General features: G+C 37.7%; 2 protein-coding genes across 2 annotated transcripts in view; both read right to left on the minus strand.

Moving 5' to 3' along the window:
* LOC310637903 (protocadherin gamma-A11-like) overlaps nucleotides 1-13,654 on the minus strand; it is a gene marked incomplete at its 5' end in the record, with an annotated part of 208,011 nt that extends 194,357 nt beyond the window's left edge. The window contains one exon of the mRNA XM_083358521.1: nucleotides 11,228-13,654. Coding sequence (XP_083214647.1) covers nucleotides 11,228-13,654 — 2,427 coding nt within the window. The remainder of the gene's footprint in view (nucleotides 1-11,227) is intronic.
* On the minus strand, nucleotides 3,466-7,640 carry LOC310637905 (protocadherin gamma-B2-like; the record flags this gene model as incomplete). The annotated part of the gene is given in 4 exon segments (XM_083358526.1): nucleotides 3,466-4,107; nucleotides 4,109-4,183; nucleotides 5,120-7,615; nucleotides 7,617-7,640. Coding segments are annotated over 4 exon segments (2,610 nt in total). The 3' UTR covers nucleotides 3,466-4,092.
* Nucleotides 13,655-14,521: the final 867 nt, after the last annotated feature.

A 14,521-nucleotide genomic window follows, 5' to 3' on the forward strand; every position in this document is an offset into this window, starting at 1 on the left:
GCACACATGTGCGGGGGAACCTTTACCTTTACCTTTATACTAGGAAGAATACTAGGAAAAAATGTAACTTTTAAATATATTGTTTTATTTATATTATAAAACACAAGCAATACATTATATTATTTGGGTATAATGGTTGACTGGTAATTATTAACACTCAGATGTTTAGATAACTTAAACCTCTAAAGATAAAAACTGTTTGCATTGATATTAACTATGATTTTTAAAATGCTAGTATTATTAAGCATAAAGTTTCGTATGAGAGCCGGTTTTAGTCTAGTGATTAAGGCACTGCACTAGAAATTACAAAGCCATAAGTTCTAGTCCTGCTTTAGCCATGAAAGCCAGCTGCCTGACTTTGGGCCAGTCACTTTTTCTCAGCCCAACCCACCTCACAGGGTTGTTGTGGGGAAAATAGGAGGAAGATGTATTGGATATGTTTGCTGCCTTGAGTTACTTGAAAAACAATAAAGGCAGGATACAAATAAATATTTTTTTTTATATCTAGAGCTGAATGAGGTATTGATAAACAAGTGCAAACTACATTAAATTATTTTTTGCATAATGAAGGTTTCTATCCTAAACTTAATACTAAATTCTCCACTGCATTGTTACTTATTGTTGTTCAGGCATATTTAAAAAAGAAAAACCAAACAAAAACAGAAGTAACAATAATAACAAAACTTTAAAAAGCTATTTTATTTCTAACTTCTCCCTTCTTGTGCCTCTATCAACTATCTATTAATAAGCATTTAGACACACACCCCTAGAAACCATACTGTGTTTATGTTTGTCGTGCTATTTTATATATTGTACATATGGGAACTAATCTTGCTTGAATTTGGTGAAATTTCCTTTGGAAATTTATGCTGTTAATGTTGCCATTGCTGTATATTCTCCAAGTTTAAGTTTCCAACCAGATATTGTTGGAATTGTATCTTTCTTCCAGTACGGGGCAAAATTTATTCTCGTTGCTGTAGGCATGTGTTGCAGTAAATTATGATATTTCTTTTTGATATGATCTGGAATTATACTTAATAAAAAAAGTTGTGATTTTATTTTGAATATAATTTCTGAAATTTTCCACATTGTACTATGTATAACTTTCCAGTACTTTTGAGGTTTTTTTACAAGTCCACCATATATGGTAAAATGTTTCTTCTGTTTCATAGTTTTTCCAACATATATTTCTGTATAAGTTAATTATCTTGGAGATTGCACCAACTTTTCTTTTAGATTGTAGCTTAGAGAAACTTTTTTGGATTTGGTTCATAATTCTTCCAATTGTTGTTTTGTGATTGTTTCTTTAAAATTTTGCATCCATTTTGTTGTAGTTTTTAATTTGTTCTGTCTCTATATTGTACCTAAGCATGAGTTTGTATATGCATGCTGACAGATGGTTTTGGTTTTATATAACATTTTCAAATTCTGATATTTTTCTTACTGTCCATTCTTCATCTTAAGATCAGATTTTATCCTTTCAGACATCTGTAAATACATCAACAACAGGATATTTTGGCTTTCACTGAATAATTCTTGCCATATCTTTAATCTGTTGATTGAGTTCAAGTAGACCATGTCTGCATATGTGATTACATTTTTCTTACCGTAATTGTCTCCGACGTGGAAGGCATTTGAAGGAGAAGCCAATGGAGAAATTGTTAGGATTATTATTTTCCTTATACAGTTCTGTGCTGTTATCAAACTTTGTCTGACAATACATCTTTTTACATTTTTATCCTCTTTTGTTTCTCTCTGTTACAAATTTTAAAAATAGTGGTGTAAGAATCTAAGCTGTGTGACAGCTCATCTGGAAAAGAAAATCATTTTTATTTTTCTGGACAATTTCATGCCAAAAGAAGTGATTAAAGTATGTTCCAGTCAGAAAAAAGCTAAGGGACTCTAGAAGGTAACAATGTTATGAAATAAATAAAAAGCTGAGGTGACGCAGTGGTTAGAATGCAGTACTGCAGCTACTTCTGCTGACTGCTGGCTGCTAGCAGTTCAGCAGTTCGAGTGTCATTGGCTCAAGGTTGAGTCAGCCTTCCAAGCTTGGTAAAATGAGAACCCAGATTGTTGGGGGCAATATGCTGACTCTGTAAACCGCTTAGAGAGGGCTGTAAAGCACTGTGAAGTGGTATATAAGTCTAAGTGCTATTGGTATTAAGGGGCTCTTGGAAAATGCTGATTAAGGAATAAAAAGCTTCTGAAAATGAATAATGGCTATAGGACTATAAATTTCTCAGCCACATAGCCTGTTTCTCCTCTGGATATACATGCCACAATAAGTTAAGAGATAGAGCTATTATTATTAGATATACAGTACAACATGGTTTGCAACCTTTAATATAAAAGGTAAGGGTACACAGTTCACAACAGAATCAACTAAAATTACTGATCTTTCAATCTCTGAAGAGATTGTGGATAGTCAAAATTTGATTAAGAATTTAGAGGGTATCCTCAACAGATAGTTTTCAACCTACAACCGCTCATTTATGATGATCAGGAATTATGATGGCTTTTCAAAAAGGTGCTTTATGACCTGTAAAGCACTTCTAGTCATCACAAAATGTTGCACCATTACTTCTGCAGTCACATGAACACAGTCTGGGTGCTTGACGACCTGTTTGGACTTACGACCAGCTGCCCCACGATCATGTGCTCACCATTTTCAATCTTCTCTGCCAGCTTCCCTAGAAAGTCAATGGGGGAGCCAGCAGGGAGGGTTAAAAGCTGCTGCCACTTGCTGAGAGGAATCCCTCATATCTCTGGTGGCTTGCTGAAAGAGCTACCTGCCAAGTGAAGCTGGAGTTGTTTGGTAGGGCTCAGAAATAGAGTTCAAATCCTAAAGATTTTCACATACAGAGGAGCTGGAGTCCTTTGCTGGGCTGCAGAACCAGAGCTCAAATCTCTGTATCTGCATGCTGCTAGAGAAGTTTTCTCTTGTGCATGATGGGAAGCTGAACTCTTCAGCGGGCAGTTCTTTCAGCCAGAGCTTGTCCTCCAGAAACAAGAGGGAGCCAAAATCTAAGCAGAGAGTGGAGAGGCAGCATGTGCCTCAGATAGGTGGGAGAGGCCATGGCAAACCTGGCACAGGCCAGGCACTATTGTCTCTCCATTCAGGGGATGAAAATCCTGCTTGGATTTTGGTATGGAGGATTTTCAGCTCCTGAGCAGACTTCCCAGGGTTTCCCACTCCTCCTAAGGTACCCTGCACTCCTTACCTGGAACAGCATTCATTTAATGACCCATGAGATTGCAACCACAAATGCTGGAACTGCAGCTGTTGAGTGAAGCAGTCACGTGGGTATCTTGTGTAATGATCATTTGGCTCAATGACTGAGATTCCGTTCCCAATTGTGTCATCAGTCAAGGACTATCTATATATCTTGTGACTCGTCCTTAGACATTATTCCCATATTTTAGCAAAAAATAAATGAAACTGATGGAAATCATGCTGAAGAATTTGCTCTTGTTGATAACCAAAAGGCTGCAAACTCAGCTATAGATTCGTCTTTAAAAATTGTGGAATTTATGGTTTAGGTGGAGAACAAATAAAACCCAAGAACAAATAAAAGGGTTTTATCTTTTGATGATGCATCCTTGCCAACCTTACTACTATGATAACAGCAAATAGCCTCCCACTCAATTTTGATACTACAGCAACAGTAGCACTCTGATAAATGTTAGATATGGAATGGGTGCAGAATTTCTCTTAATCATTTGTGCAAAGTGCAAAGGTCTTTTATTTACTTTTACTAAATTGTTTAATCAACCCAGCATTTTTAATGAGAGGCACAAATGATCAGGCTCAAATTATCCAACTTTGGATATATTATGCAAAGATCTAGCTCTCCAGAGAAAGCTCTATTGCTGTGTGAAAACAGGATGGAAAGAAAAGAAAAGAAAGAAAAGAAAAGAAAAGAAAAGAACAACTGGCAGCAAGGTAAGTGGACTGAAATACAGTCAATATGCAGTGGTAACAAGTGTGCCTTTAGAAGACCTGAAAGACTATGTTAAGGTCAGATTCTCATGAAGGAAGTTTATCTAGATGGCTATTAAGAATACTGACTTGATGGTACAACCAGTCAATCAAATTGGCTCCCCAAATGATGAAAGTTAGGATATATGACCCAGCAAATGGGTGAGAGAAGAGTAAATGTTTTACAGTGGCCTTAACAACCTGAAAAAAAGGCAAAGAAAAAGAAAAACAAGCAAAGAGACGAAATAATGTCCTCTGCTCTTCCATCATGTCACCTTAGAATTGGAAGGCAAAAAGGTGATGTGATTCTGCCAAGTGGATTTTATCAATCCTTGAGAAGGATTAAGGCATAATTATATATCTATTTAATATACAGTGTTATCTGAACAAGAATAATATTTTTAATTTTTTAACTGTTCAAAATAATACCTTTTTTTGCTGCTAATGAAACTATAATTGCTTTCTGATGACTCATAAGGAAAGGAAGAATGGGAATTTTTATTGACTGCCTTTGTTAAACTGGTTACCTATAGGACACTTTGACCGCAGATCTTCTGAGAAAACTATTCTGGTTCCAATAGAAGAGAAAGCTATTTTGAGTTCAAGTATTTGATTTTCACCATTCCTAGAATGGAGATAAATATATAAGACAAAACAAAATTGGAATCCATGTTCTTTTTAGAGCTTTTCCTTCTCAAAGGAAATTATCATCCCATATAAAATAAGCCTTTGTCCTTTGAAGTAGAAGTTCAGAAGTAGGAGGCGTCAGTGATAATATTCTCATTTGAGTGTTTCTAATTTTAGCAGAGAAGGCATTTAAAGATAAACACAGATGATTAACAAATGTTACATCTAAAAATATTGGCTAAATATATAATAATTATGATTTGCATTACTTATAATTCTTTATGCATAATTTATTAATTCTACCTATAATACTCAATGGAACATCACCTGAATAAATTGAAGCAAAACAGACATCGAAGTCTGAAATGAATACAGCCTTTAACAATAATTGATAGTGATGATAAATTAATCATATTTGCTTGAATTATATTTATAACAGTATCAACAAAAATGGAAATATTAGATATTAGAGCTTGATCGTAATTTATGAATAAAATGAACAAAACTCACCATGTCCTTTCCAGAATCCAAAAAGTTACCTACACTGGCCATAACAGAGGTATCAGGTTTAGAAGAAGAAAGATTCTCCACTATTTGGACATTGGGTTGCAGAAAGGTCAGTTCATTTCTCCTGGATTCAGTGGATAAACAGATCTGATAAGAATAAGGCAAAGTCCCTTCTTCATAATTTGGAGGAAATATGGTACCAGTCTTTGAATGAGAATCGGGAATGAAGCACTGAAAAAAAGTGGCATTCTTTGACCGTTGAAGTTTCATAATAAGGGCCAAAGTCACTGCCACCAGGAACAGAAAGGACACCAAAGTCAAAGTCAGAACCAAGTAAAACTGGAGCTTGGACTGATCCTCTGAGTTATTAGGTTGGGCATTCATTTCAGGAAGAGCCTCCTGGAAGTTCTGAGCAAAGACCAGGTTGAGGGTAGTGGTGGCCGAGAGAGGCGGCTGTCCATTATCCCTCACCATGATGACCAGCCTCTGCTTGGTAATGTCTCTCTCAAGTAATGCCCGAGCTGTTTGGATCTCTCCCGTTTGGGAGCCAATGATGAAGAGCGAGGGCTCTGTGGCCTGCAGGAGATGAAAAGAGAGCCAGGAGTTGTGTCCAGAGTCAGCATCCACAGCCACGACTTTTGTCACCAAATAACCAGAATCGGCTGAGCGAGGCACCACCTCAAAGAACGATGAACCCTGAGTTGTTTGGGAAGGGTACAGGATCTGGGGAGTATTATCATTCTGATCCAGTACACATACTTTGACCATGGCGCTGTTATTGAGAGACGGAGAGCCTCCATCTTGAGCTTGCACTTGCAGCTGGAAGTCTCTGAGCTGCTCATAGTCAAAAGATCGTTGAGCATAGAGAGTTCCAGTCTCAGAGTTAATGGAAACGTAGGAGGAGAGAGGCAAGTTCTTGAAGTTGCTGTTAAGCATGGAGTAGGTGATTTGGGCATTATGATCCAGATCTGGGTCAAAAGCCCTAACTTGGAAAATAGACATTCCAGATGGGTTGTTCTCAGGAATGTAGGCGACATAGGAAGGTTTTTCAAATGCTGGAGGGTTATCATTGATATCTGAGATTGGAACTGAGATGGTTTTATCTGTGGAAAGAGGAGGTGTGCCTTGGTCTGTGGCTGTGATTGTTAAGTTATACACCGGTGTTTTTTCTCTGTCAAGGGGGCCATCTATGAGGAGCTTGAAGTAGTTATCTGATGATGAGATCACCTGGAAAGGTACAATTTCCCTTAGGTAACAGGTGACTTCCCCATTAAGTCCAGAATCTCTGTCGTGGACTTTGATGAGGGCGATCACTGCTCCAGGCAGAATATCTTCAAGAATGGGGCTGGATAGAGATGTAATAATTACATCTGGAGCATTGTCATTCTCATCAAGAACCTCAATCTCTACATTGCAATGTGCCACTAGTCCGCCTCCATCACTTGCCCGTATTATCATCACATAGCTTCCTCTGTCTTCAAAATCAATACTTTCCTCAAGTGAAATTGTTCCATCAGTGGGATCCAAATTAAATTTCTGATTTACATTTTCTGGATTTTCCCAGAAAATATAAGATATCTCAGCATTTGACCCTTCATCACTGTCAGATGCTTTCACTTGAAGCACAAAAGTCCCTCTTGGTGTATTCTCTTTCAGACTTGTTTTGTAAGTTGCCTGGGAGAAGACTGGTGGATTGTCATTTATATCAATAACATTGACTTCTATGTTAAGAGTCCCTGTTTTCACTGGACGTCCTCCATCTGAAGCTGTAAGAATCAAGTGGTGTGTGTGCTCCTTTTCTCTGTCTAATGGCTTTTGCAAAATTAATTCTGCATATTTGCCACCATCTTTGCTCTCTTGAATTTCTAGTTTGAAATATGGGGTTGAGCTCAAATGATAATCTTGAAGTGAGTTGATTCCAATGTCGTCATCTTCAGCATTTCCCAGAGCAAATCGAGCTCCTGGCAAATGAGACTCACTCAAATTGAGACTGATATTTTTCTTTCGGAAATATGGGGCATTATCATTAATATCTAGGATGAAAACCTTTATGTGGAAAATATTCAAAGGATTATGTGCCACAACTTCTAACTGCAAGATACAAACAGGTGAGTTTCCACAAATTTTTTCCCGATCTATTCTGTCATTCACATATAGATCACCACTTTTCTCATTCAAAGCAAAATACTGCTTTTCTGAAGAGACAGCAAGTTTGCGTTTTTGTAAATGTTCAATATCCAGCTCTAAATCTTTAGCAAGATTCCCCACAAAGGAATTTTTTTCTGTTTCCTCTGAAAGTGAGTACTGAACCTGCTCAGGTACCACCCAGTTGACCAAATCCCAGAATATGAACAGAAAAAGTACTTGCCTCAAATTGAGTTTCTGTATTCCCTTTATGTAGCTTGCTTCCATTATTGTCATTGCCTTCCTTGTTTGTTTTTTCTTCTTAGAGTTATAGCTTCCAATTTCACACTCTTTAGCAATAATATTGGAGAAAAAAAATGGTCTTATTGAGTTGATTCATAAGGAAAAATATTCTTTCCGGAACATCTTTTAGAATAAAGCTTTCTGCTGCATCTGTTTTCTACTCAGTTGAAATGCAACTGACGGATACAGCTGCGGAAGAATCAAGGGCTGATCCAAGGCTGCTACTGTCCTATAGTGACACTCTGAGTCTATACTGTGAACTGCGTTTCCTGATAAAGCTTTAGTTTAATTCCATGGCTTATTTTGTTACAAAAAAACATAGAATATTATTGTCTGAAATGGTTAAGGGTTTCCTGCCTGAGCAGGGGGTTGGACTAGAAGACCTCCAACATGCCTTCCAACTCTGTTATTCTATTCTGTTGTTCTGTTAAGCTGTAACTAATTTAATGATTTGTTAGTGGCATTGCAACATCAATTGCTGAACAAATGGTATACATTTTTTGACATTGTTTTAATTTTCTGACCAATGGAACTGGGGTTCCTGATTCCTTTTCACCAAATGAAACAGTCATGATCTGGATTTCACCTTCTTCATACTTGAAGGCTAGAAGATGGGAGGAGCATCAAGATATTCATCAAGTCAAAGCCCACGAATTAATCAATCAGCAGTTGGGGTATAGATTACTGTATAAACAAATAAACAATCTAGATGACTATAAACTCATAATTCCTACTAATAAATCTACACCTACTATTTAATCCCAATAATAAGTTCCACTTATTTATTTCTTATTCAGTTACTGTAGCATTTGTGTTCCAGAAACTTTTGTACGTTATGTAAGCTAGAAAGTGCATATACTGAATGTCAGCACTCATCTTAAACTTATGTTCTTTCAAATAAATCTTCTTGACTTAATTGCAAAGTAATTAGTTCTTTGTATTTCAAACAAGCTTTTGCCGACCAATTCCATGGAAAATATCTTCCAAACAAATTTGTTTTTTAAGCAAACAAGCAAAAATATTAAACTAAATATTTTATGCAAGCAGAAAAAAATAAATTGTAATCTATTTCTTTAAAAAGCATAGTTGCTTTCTTTTGAACTAGTACAGGCACATCCAGAAATACACTAGGTATCAGTGGGAGGAAACTGAACAAACTGAGACATTCCACTAGTCAGGAAATAAGGAGATAATACTGTTGTTTATCCAAGTTCTGATTGATCAGTTAATTAAGTAGGAAGTCGGTGAGAGGGAAGAGAATAAGAGCAAAATGCACATGTACAAAAATTCAGTCTGCAATTTTTACACAATTCTCAAAGTAGTGATTGCCTCTAACTTAAGGGCTCTGGAGAAGCTCTTTTCTATTGCCAGTACAACAATGTTACTTACAGTAGGTAGAATAGAATAGAGCTGGAAGGGACCTTGGAGGTCTTCTAGTCCAGCCCCCTGCTCAAGCAGGAGAACCTATACCATCTCAGGCAAGTGGCTGTCTAGCCTCTTCTTAAAAAATCTCCAGTGATGGAGCACCCACGATTTCTGGTTAATTGTCCTCCTGTCAGGAAGTTTCTCCTTAATTCCAGGTTGCTTCTCTCTTTGGTCAGTTTCCAACCATTGTTTCTTGTCCTGCCCTCTGGTTCTTTGGTAAATAACATGACCTCCTCTTCTTTTTGGCAGCCCATCAAATACTGTAATATTGCTATCATGTCTCCCTTATTTCTTCTTTTCTTTAGACTAGCCAAACCCAAGTCCTGTAGCAGATCTTCATATGTTTTAAGTCTCCAGGCCGTTGATCATCTTAGTTGCTCTTCTCTGAATTTTTTCCAGACTCTCAATATCTTTTTTGTGATATGGTGACCAAAATTGGCTGCAGTATTCCAGGTGTGGTCTTACTAGGGTTTTTTTTTAAAGAGGTACTAATACTTTGCATGTTCTTGATTCCATGCCTCTGTTTTTATACAACCCAGAATTGTATTAGGTTTTTTGGCTGCTGCTGCACACTGCTGGCTCATAGTCAAGTGGTCATCCGCTAGGATTCCATGGTCCATCTCACAGTTACTGTTGTTAAGCTGGGTCTCACCCAATCTGTACTTGTAGCTTTGATTTTTCCTGCCTAAATGTAAGACTTTGCTTTTCTCCATATTGAAACTCATTTTGTTGGATAGGGCCCATTGTTCAAGTCTGTCAAGATCTTTTTGGATCCTGAGTTTGTCTTCTGGGGTGTTGGCTACTCCTGTCAGTTTGGTGTCATCTGCAAATTTGATGAGTTCCCCTTCATTTCCCTCATCTAAGCCATTTATATAGATATTGAAGAGTACTGGGCCTAAGACGGAACCTTGTGCTACCCCATTGCTTCCTTAATGTGTGCATACTCTTCCTGACATGGACTAATTTGATGTAGACACAAAAGTAGTCACAATGTCCTTTATTGGAGGTATGGTAAGGCAGTAGTACATAAATGCACTTATTTCTTCCAGTAGATTAAACCCTAGGTTCCAGTAGGTTAAACCCATACTTTTCCAAACTTTTTTTTTAAAAAAAGTTTCAGTTATATTTCAGATCAATCCATATCATTATTTTAATGGCTTGCAAACATTCTGAATTTCTCTGAGTCAAGAAAGTAATGGAATTTTAGACTGAGTGCACTGAGACTATCTATAACATGGCCGTCATCTATAAATCATATTCATTCACTGCTATGACTACACACTGTATAGGAATACCTTTATATTAAAATGGCCAGTATCTGGAAACATAATTTCTCCTGTGTTGTGCTAAGTAACAACATAACTTAAAAAATTGGGGGAGATATACGAGATGCTCTTTTCTTTGCATACATGATTCCCAAACTGTGGATAATGGTGTTCCAACACACTACAATAAACCTACAGCAGTGTCATGGGATATTTTAAATTTTTTGCAGGAAATATATTTGTTAGATATTTCTTTTAGCCTAGAGGCAATGCAATAAAATTATACAGAACCAATAAAATTTGGGAACCATTATTTTTATGGTGTTTTCTTCTACAATAATCTTTACAATAAACATAATTTTCTTGAAATTCTCCTCATGAGTTATCACTCAGAGTTAATAAGAAGCAGGTTTGAGCAATATTACAATCCAGACCTCATACAAACAACATGAGAGCTAAAGATATATTACCAAGAGAATATTCAATCGGGAGAATATGAATGTAATGCAGTTAGACATCTGAAAGAAAAAAATCATGTCACCAAGAAACCTAACATTAATCTAAAGTGGAAGAAATTAAGTTATGCATTTTCTTTCCTCTGTTCTATTATATCACTAGAAAATTAAAAGATACATTGAAAGGGAGAAGAATGAAATGTTTAAAAATGTTATGTCTATATCTTTCTGATACAGTTTTCATATACAGGATAAACATATATTACGAAAATCTATTTCTAAAAACACAGTATTTTCATATCAATGCTCCTCTGTGTAATTATATAAATCAATTCCTCAGAAATTTCATATTACCAATATAATAGAAAATGGTAAACAAATAAATTTTATAAGGAATACAAAACCAGACATTTAGAAAATCAAGTATTAAACTTCATTGAACTTCCCTTCAGAAGAGACTGAAGGGAAATCACTGTTGAGATAAATAAAGGCTTATAGGATCAGCACAACACACCATTAATCTGAAATATTAAACTCACCTTAACTATGGTTTGCTCATCATTCTTCAAATTTAAATCCCCACAGGCTAGGATAGGGTCACTCACCCCACAGGTTAGAGGTTGATTGGTCAGAGTATTTGAACAGTTTTCCTCATGAAAATCGCAGTGGCTTTTTCTAGAATCTCTGGTGAGTGAAATAGTGTGGCAGTAAGACTGAAGAAAGGCTCGGACTCCATCCATCCCAACAAATTGTGACACTGGGACACCACTAAAATGTACACTTCCTGACTCTAACAATTTCAGATTCCTCCACCTGTACAATCTGATGGCCAATAAGACAAGGAGGAAAGTAAAGAACAAGCAGGAGACAAACGCCACGGCAATCACCAGATAAAATGTGAGGTCTGACTGAGGATCTACAGGAGCTGAGATGTTGCTCAGATCTGAGAGAATTTCAGGGATGTTGTCAGCCAGAACCACCGTGAGAGTGACCGAGGCAGAGAGAGGCGGCTGCCCGTTGTCCTTCACTAAAACCACCAGGATTTGCTTCAGGGCATCTTTCTCCAGAAAAAGCCGAGCCGTCCTGATCTCACCGGTGTGTAGTCCCACGGTGAAGAGCCCTGGTTCCGTTGCTCTGATCAGCTGGTAGGAGAGCCAGGCATTCTGGCCAGAGTCTGCATCTACTGCCACTACTTTAGTGACCAGGTAACCTGGCTCAGAAGAGCGAGGGGCCAGCTCTATCCCGGTGGAGCCATCAGCAGGAGGGGAGGGGTGCAGGATCTCTGGCACATTGTCATTCTGGTCCAGGATGAAGAGAGTCACCGAGACATTAGAGCTGAGTGATGGGGATCCTCCATCCTGAGCCTTGACCTGGAACTTAATCTCTTGAATCTCCTCGTAGTCCAAGGAGCTTAGGGCATAGACGGTCCCTGTTTCAGAATTAATGGAGAGGTAGGAGGAGAGGGGCAAGTCCCTCATTTGGCTCTCAATGATGGAGTAAATTATTCTGGCATTTTCTTCCCAATCTGGGTCACTTGCTTTGAGGGAAAAGGCTGACGCTCCTTTGGGGTTATTTTCTAGAAGGTAGGAGGTATATTTTGATTCCAGAAACTGTGGAGGGTTGTCATTTGTGTCCAACACCTGGAGTGAAATAACCACAGATGTAGAGAGTGGTGGTGCCCCGTCATCCACCGCTGTAACTGTAATAGAGTAAATTGGCAATTGTTCCCTGTCAAGAGCTTTCTCTGTCTCTAAACTGTAGAAGCTCTCCATTGTTTTCTTGAGCTGAAAAGGGAGGCTGCTGGGAATTGAGCATTTAACCTCTCCGTTATCTCCTGAATCTCTGTCTCGGGCATTTAAAAGGGCAATGACGGTCCCAGCTGGAGAGTTCTCAGGCACCGAGTTGATCACAAAGGTGATGTCTAACTCAGGTGCATTATCATTTAAGTCTGTAACCAAAATCACAACCTTTGACCTATCACTCAGCCCACCCCCATCCATGGCTTGCACTTCAAATTCATACGTTGACGATGTTTCAAAATCAAGGCTCCCCACAAGGATAATTTCCCCTGTAGTCGAATTTAACAGAAACATGTTTTGATTGTTCTTGTTTATTTCCTCAAAAGAATATTTTACTTCTCCATTGGTTCCTTCATCCATATCAGAAGCTGTTACTGTAGCTATTATGGATCCTTTGGGCAGGTTCTCTTTGAGTTTCACTTCATAGATTGGTTGGCTGAAAACTGGTGCATTATCATTTGCATCCAGAACAATGATATGAATCTGTACTATGCCAGACCTAATGGGATCACCACCATCAAAAGCTGTAAGGATCAGATCATAAACTGACTGCTCTTCCCTGTCCAGTGATTTTTCCAACACTAGTTTAATAGATCTGGTGCCAGTTTCGCTTCTTTGCATCTCCAGGGAAAAATGGTTACTGGCTGTGAGTTGATAGTTTTGCACAGAATTTATCCCCAGGTCTGGATCTTGAGCTTTTGGTAAAGGAAATTGTTCTTTTAATGCTGACATCTCACTGATTTTCATTGTCCATTCCTTAGAGGGAAATTGAGGAGCATTGTCATTTATATCTGTGATTTCTACTTCAATTCCATAAAGCTTTAGTTTACTTTCAATAAGGATCTGAAATTTTATTATGCATTTTTCTGTCTCTTTGCATATTTTCTCTCTGTCTATTATTTGGGAAATTTCTAAATGCCCACGGTTGACATTCAGAAGAAAATATTGAATTGTACCTGCATTAATGACAATACGAAGTCCATGATCTAAAAGTTGTTTCCCATCCATTCCCAGGTCCTTTGCAATGTTTCCCACAAAAGTACCTTTTGGCATCTCTTCAGGAATGGAATAACGGATCTGCCCAGAAGCTGCTTCCCAAACAATCATCATAATGAAGTATTGCAGAATTCTCTGTTCATAATTCCATAATCTCTTAGTTTTCTTCATTGTTTTGCTACAATATAAATAGCATCCACTCAGGATTAAAAGCTCTTTTGATAGTACTTACTGACTGCTGAGGTTCTCTTATGCTGTTCAGGTTCCAGTTGAAAATATATTGTATCCAGGTTTGGAAGCAAAATGTGCTTCTGTTTCACTGTCGCCTGGTCTCTGTAATGGAGTGCTTTAATGTATTGACAAAACTGGAGTGGCTCATTCTTACGTTTTTGTTCCTCGGTGGTAAATAGTGTCACCCAGAGGCTCAATCCAAAACTGCAGAATATCCTTGATCATACAAATGATATACAGAATTTGCCATGGTTTGTTTAAAAGAATCTATTCTGTTTTTTTATTTAAAAAAAATAACACAAACAGGACAGTTACAGTTCACAAGAAAACAAATACATTTTAAAAGAAACAATAAAACAGGTTAAAACTAGCAACAGTGCATACGATGGATAATCAAATTCAGGGAGGAATAATGCCCACAAGGAGAAAAAAAAGTGCCCTCATCACATAGCAATTAGTTCACAGAAACTATTACAAGATTTTTCATGCCAAAGAAAAGACAAGTGCTAAGATAAAATTTTGACCATGGGAAAATTATAAGCTTGTATTGAGATAGTTAACAATCAGTCATTTTGCATGGGACTTTCCTTGAAGACAATTCTATGATTTCAGCCAGTGCATAATGCTGTGTTGTTGTTGTTTTTTTTATGGATGTGGTCAATGCTCTACTGCACCCAACCTTGGTGATTTGCACTGGGTGCTTATTGCACACCTATTTTGTAGTATTGGTGTAGACGTACAACCAAACTCTCCGAAGAACTAAGTTGAAGCCTTATGACTGCATGTACATGTCTGACTTGTTTTCTT

This window comes from Vipera ursinii (assembly GCF_947247035.1).
Source record: "Vipera ursinii genome assembly, chromosome: 3".
Classification (NCBI taxonomy): Eukaryota; Metazoa; Chordata; class Lepidosauria; order Squamata; family Viperidae; genus Vipera; species Vipera ursinii.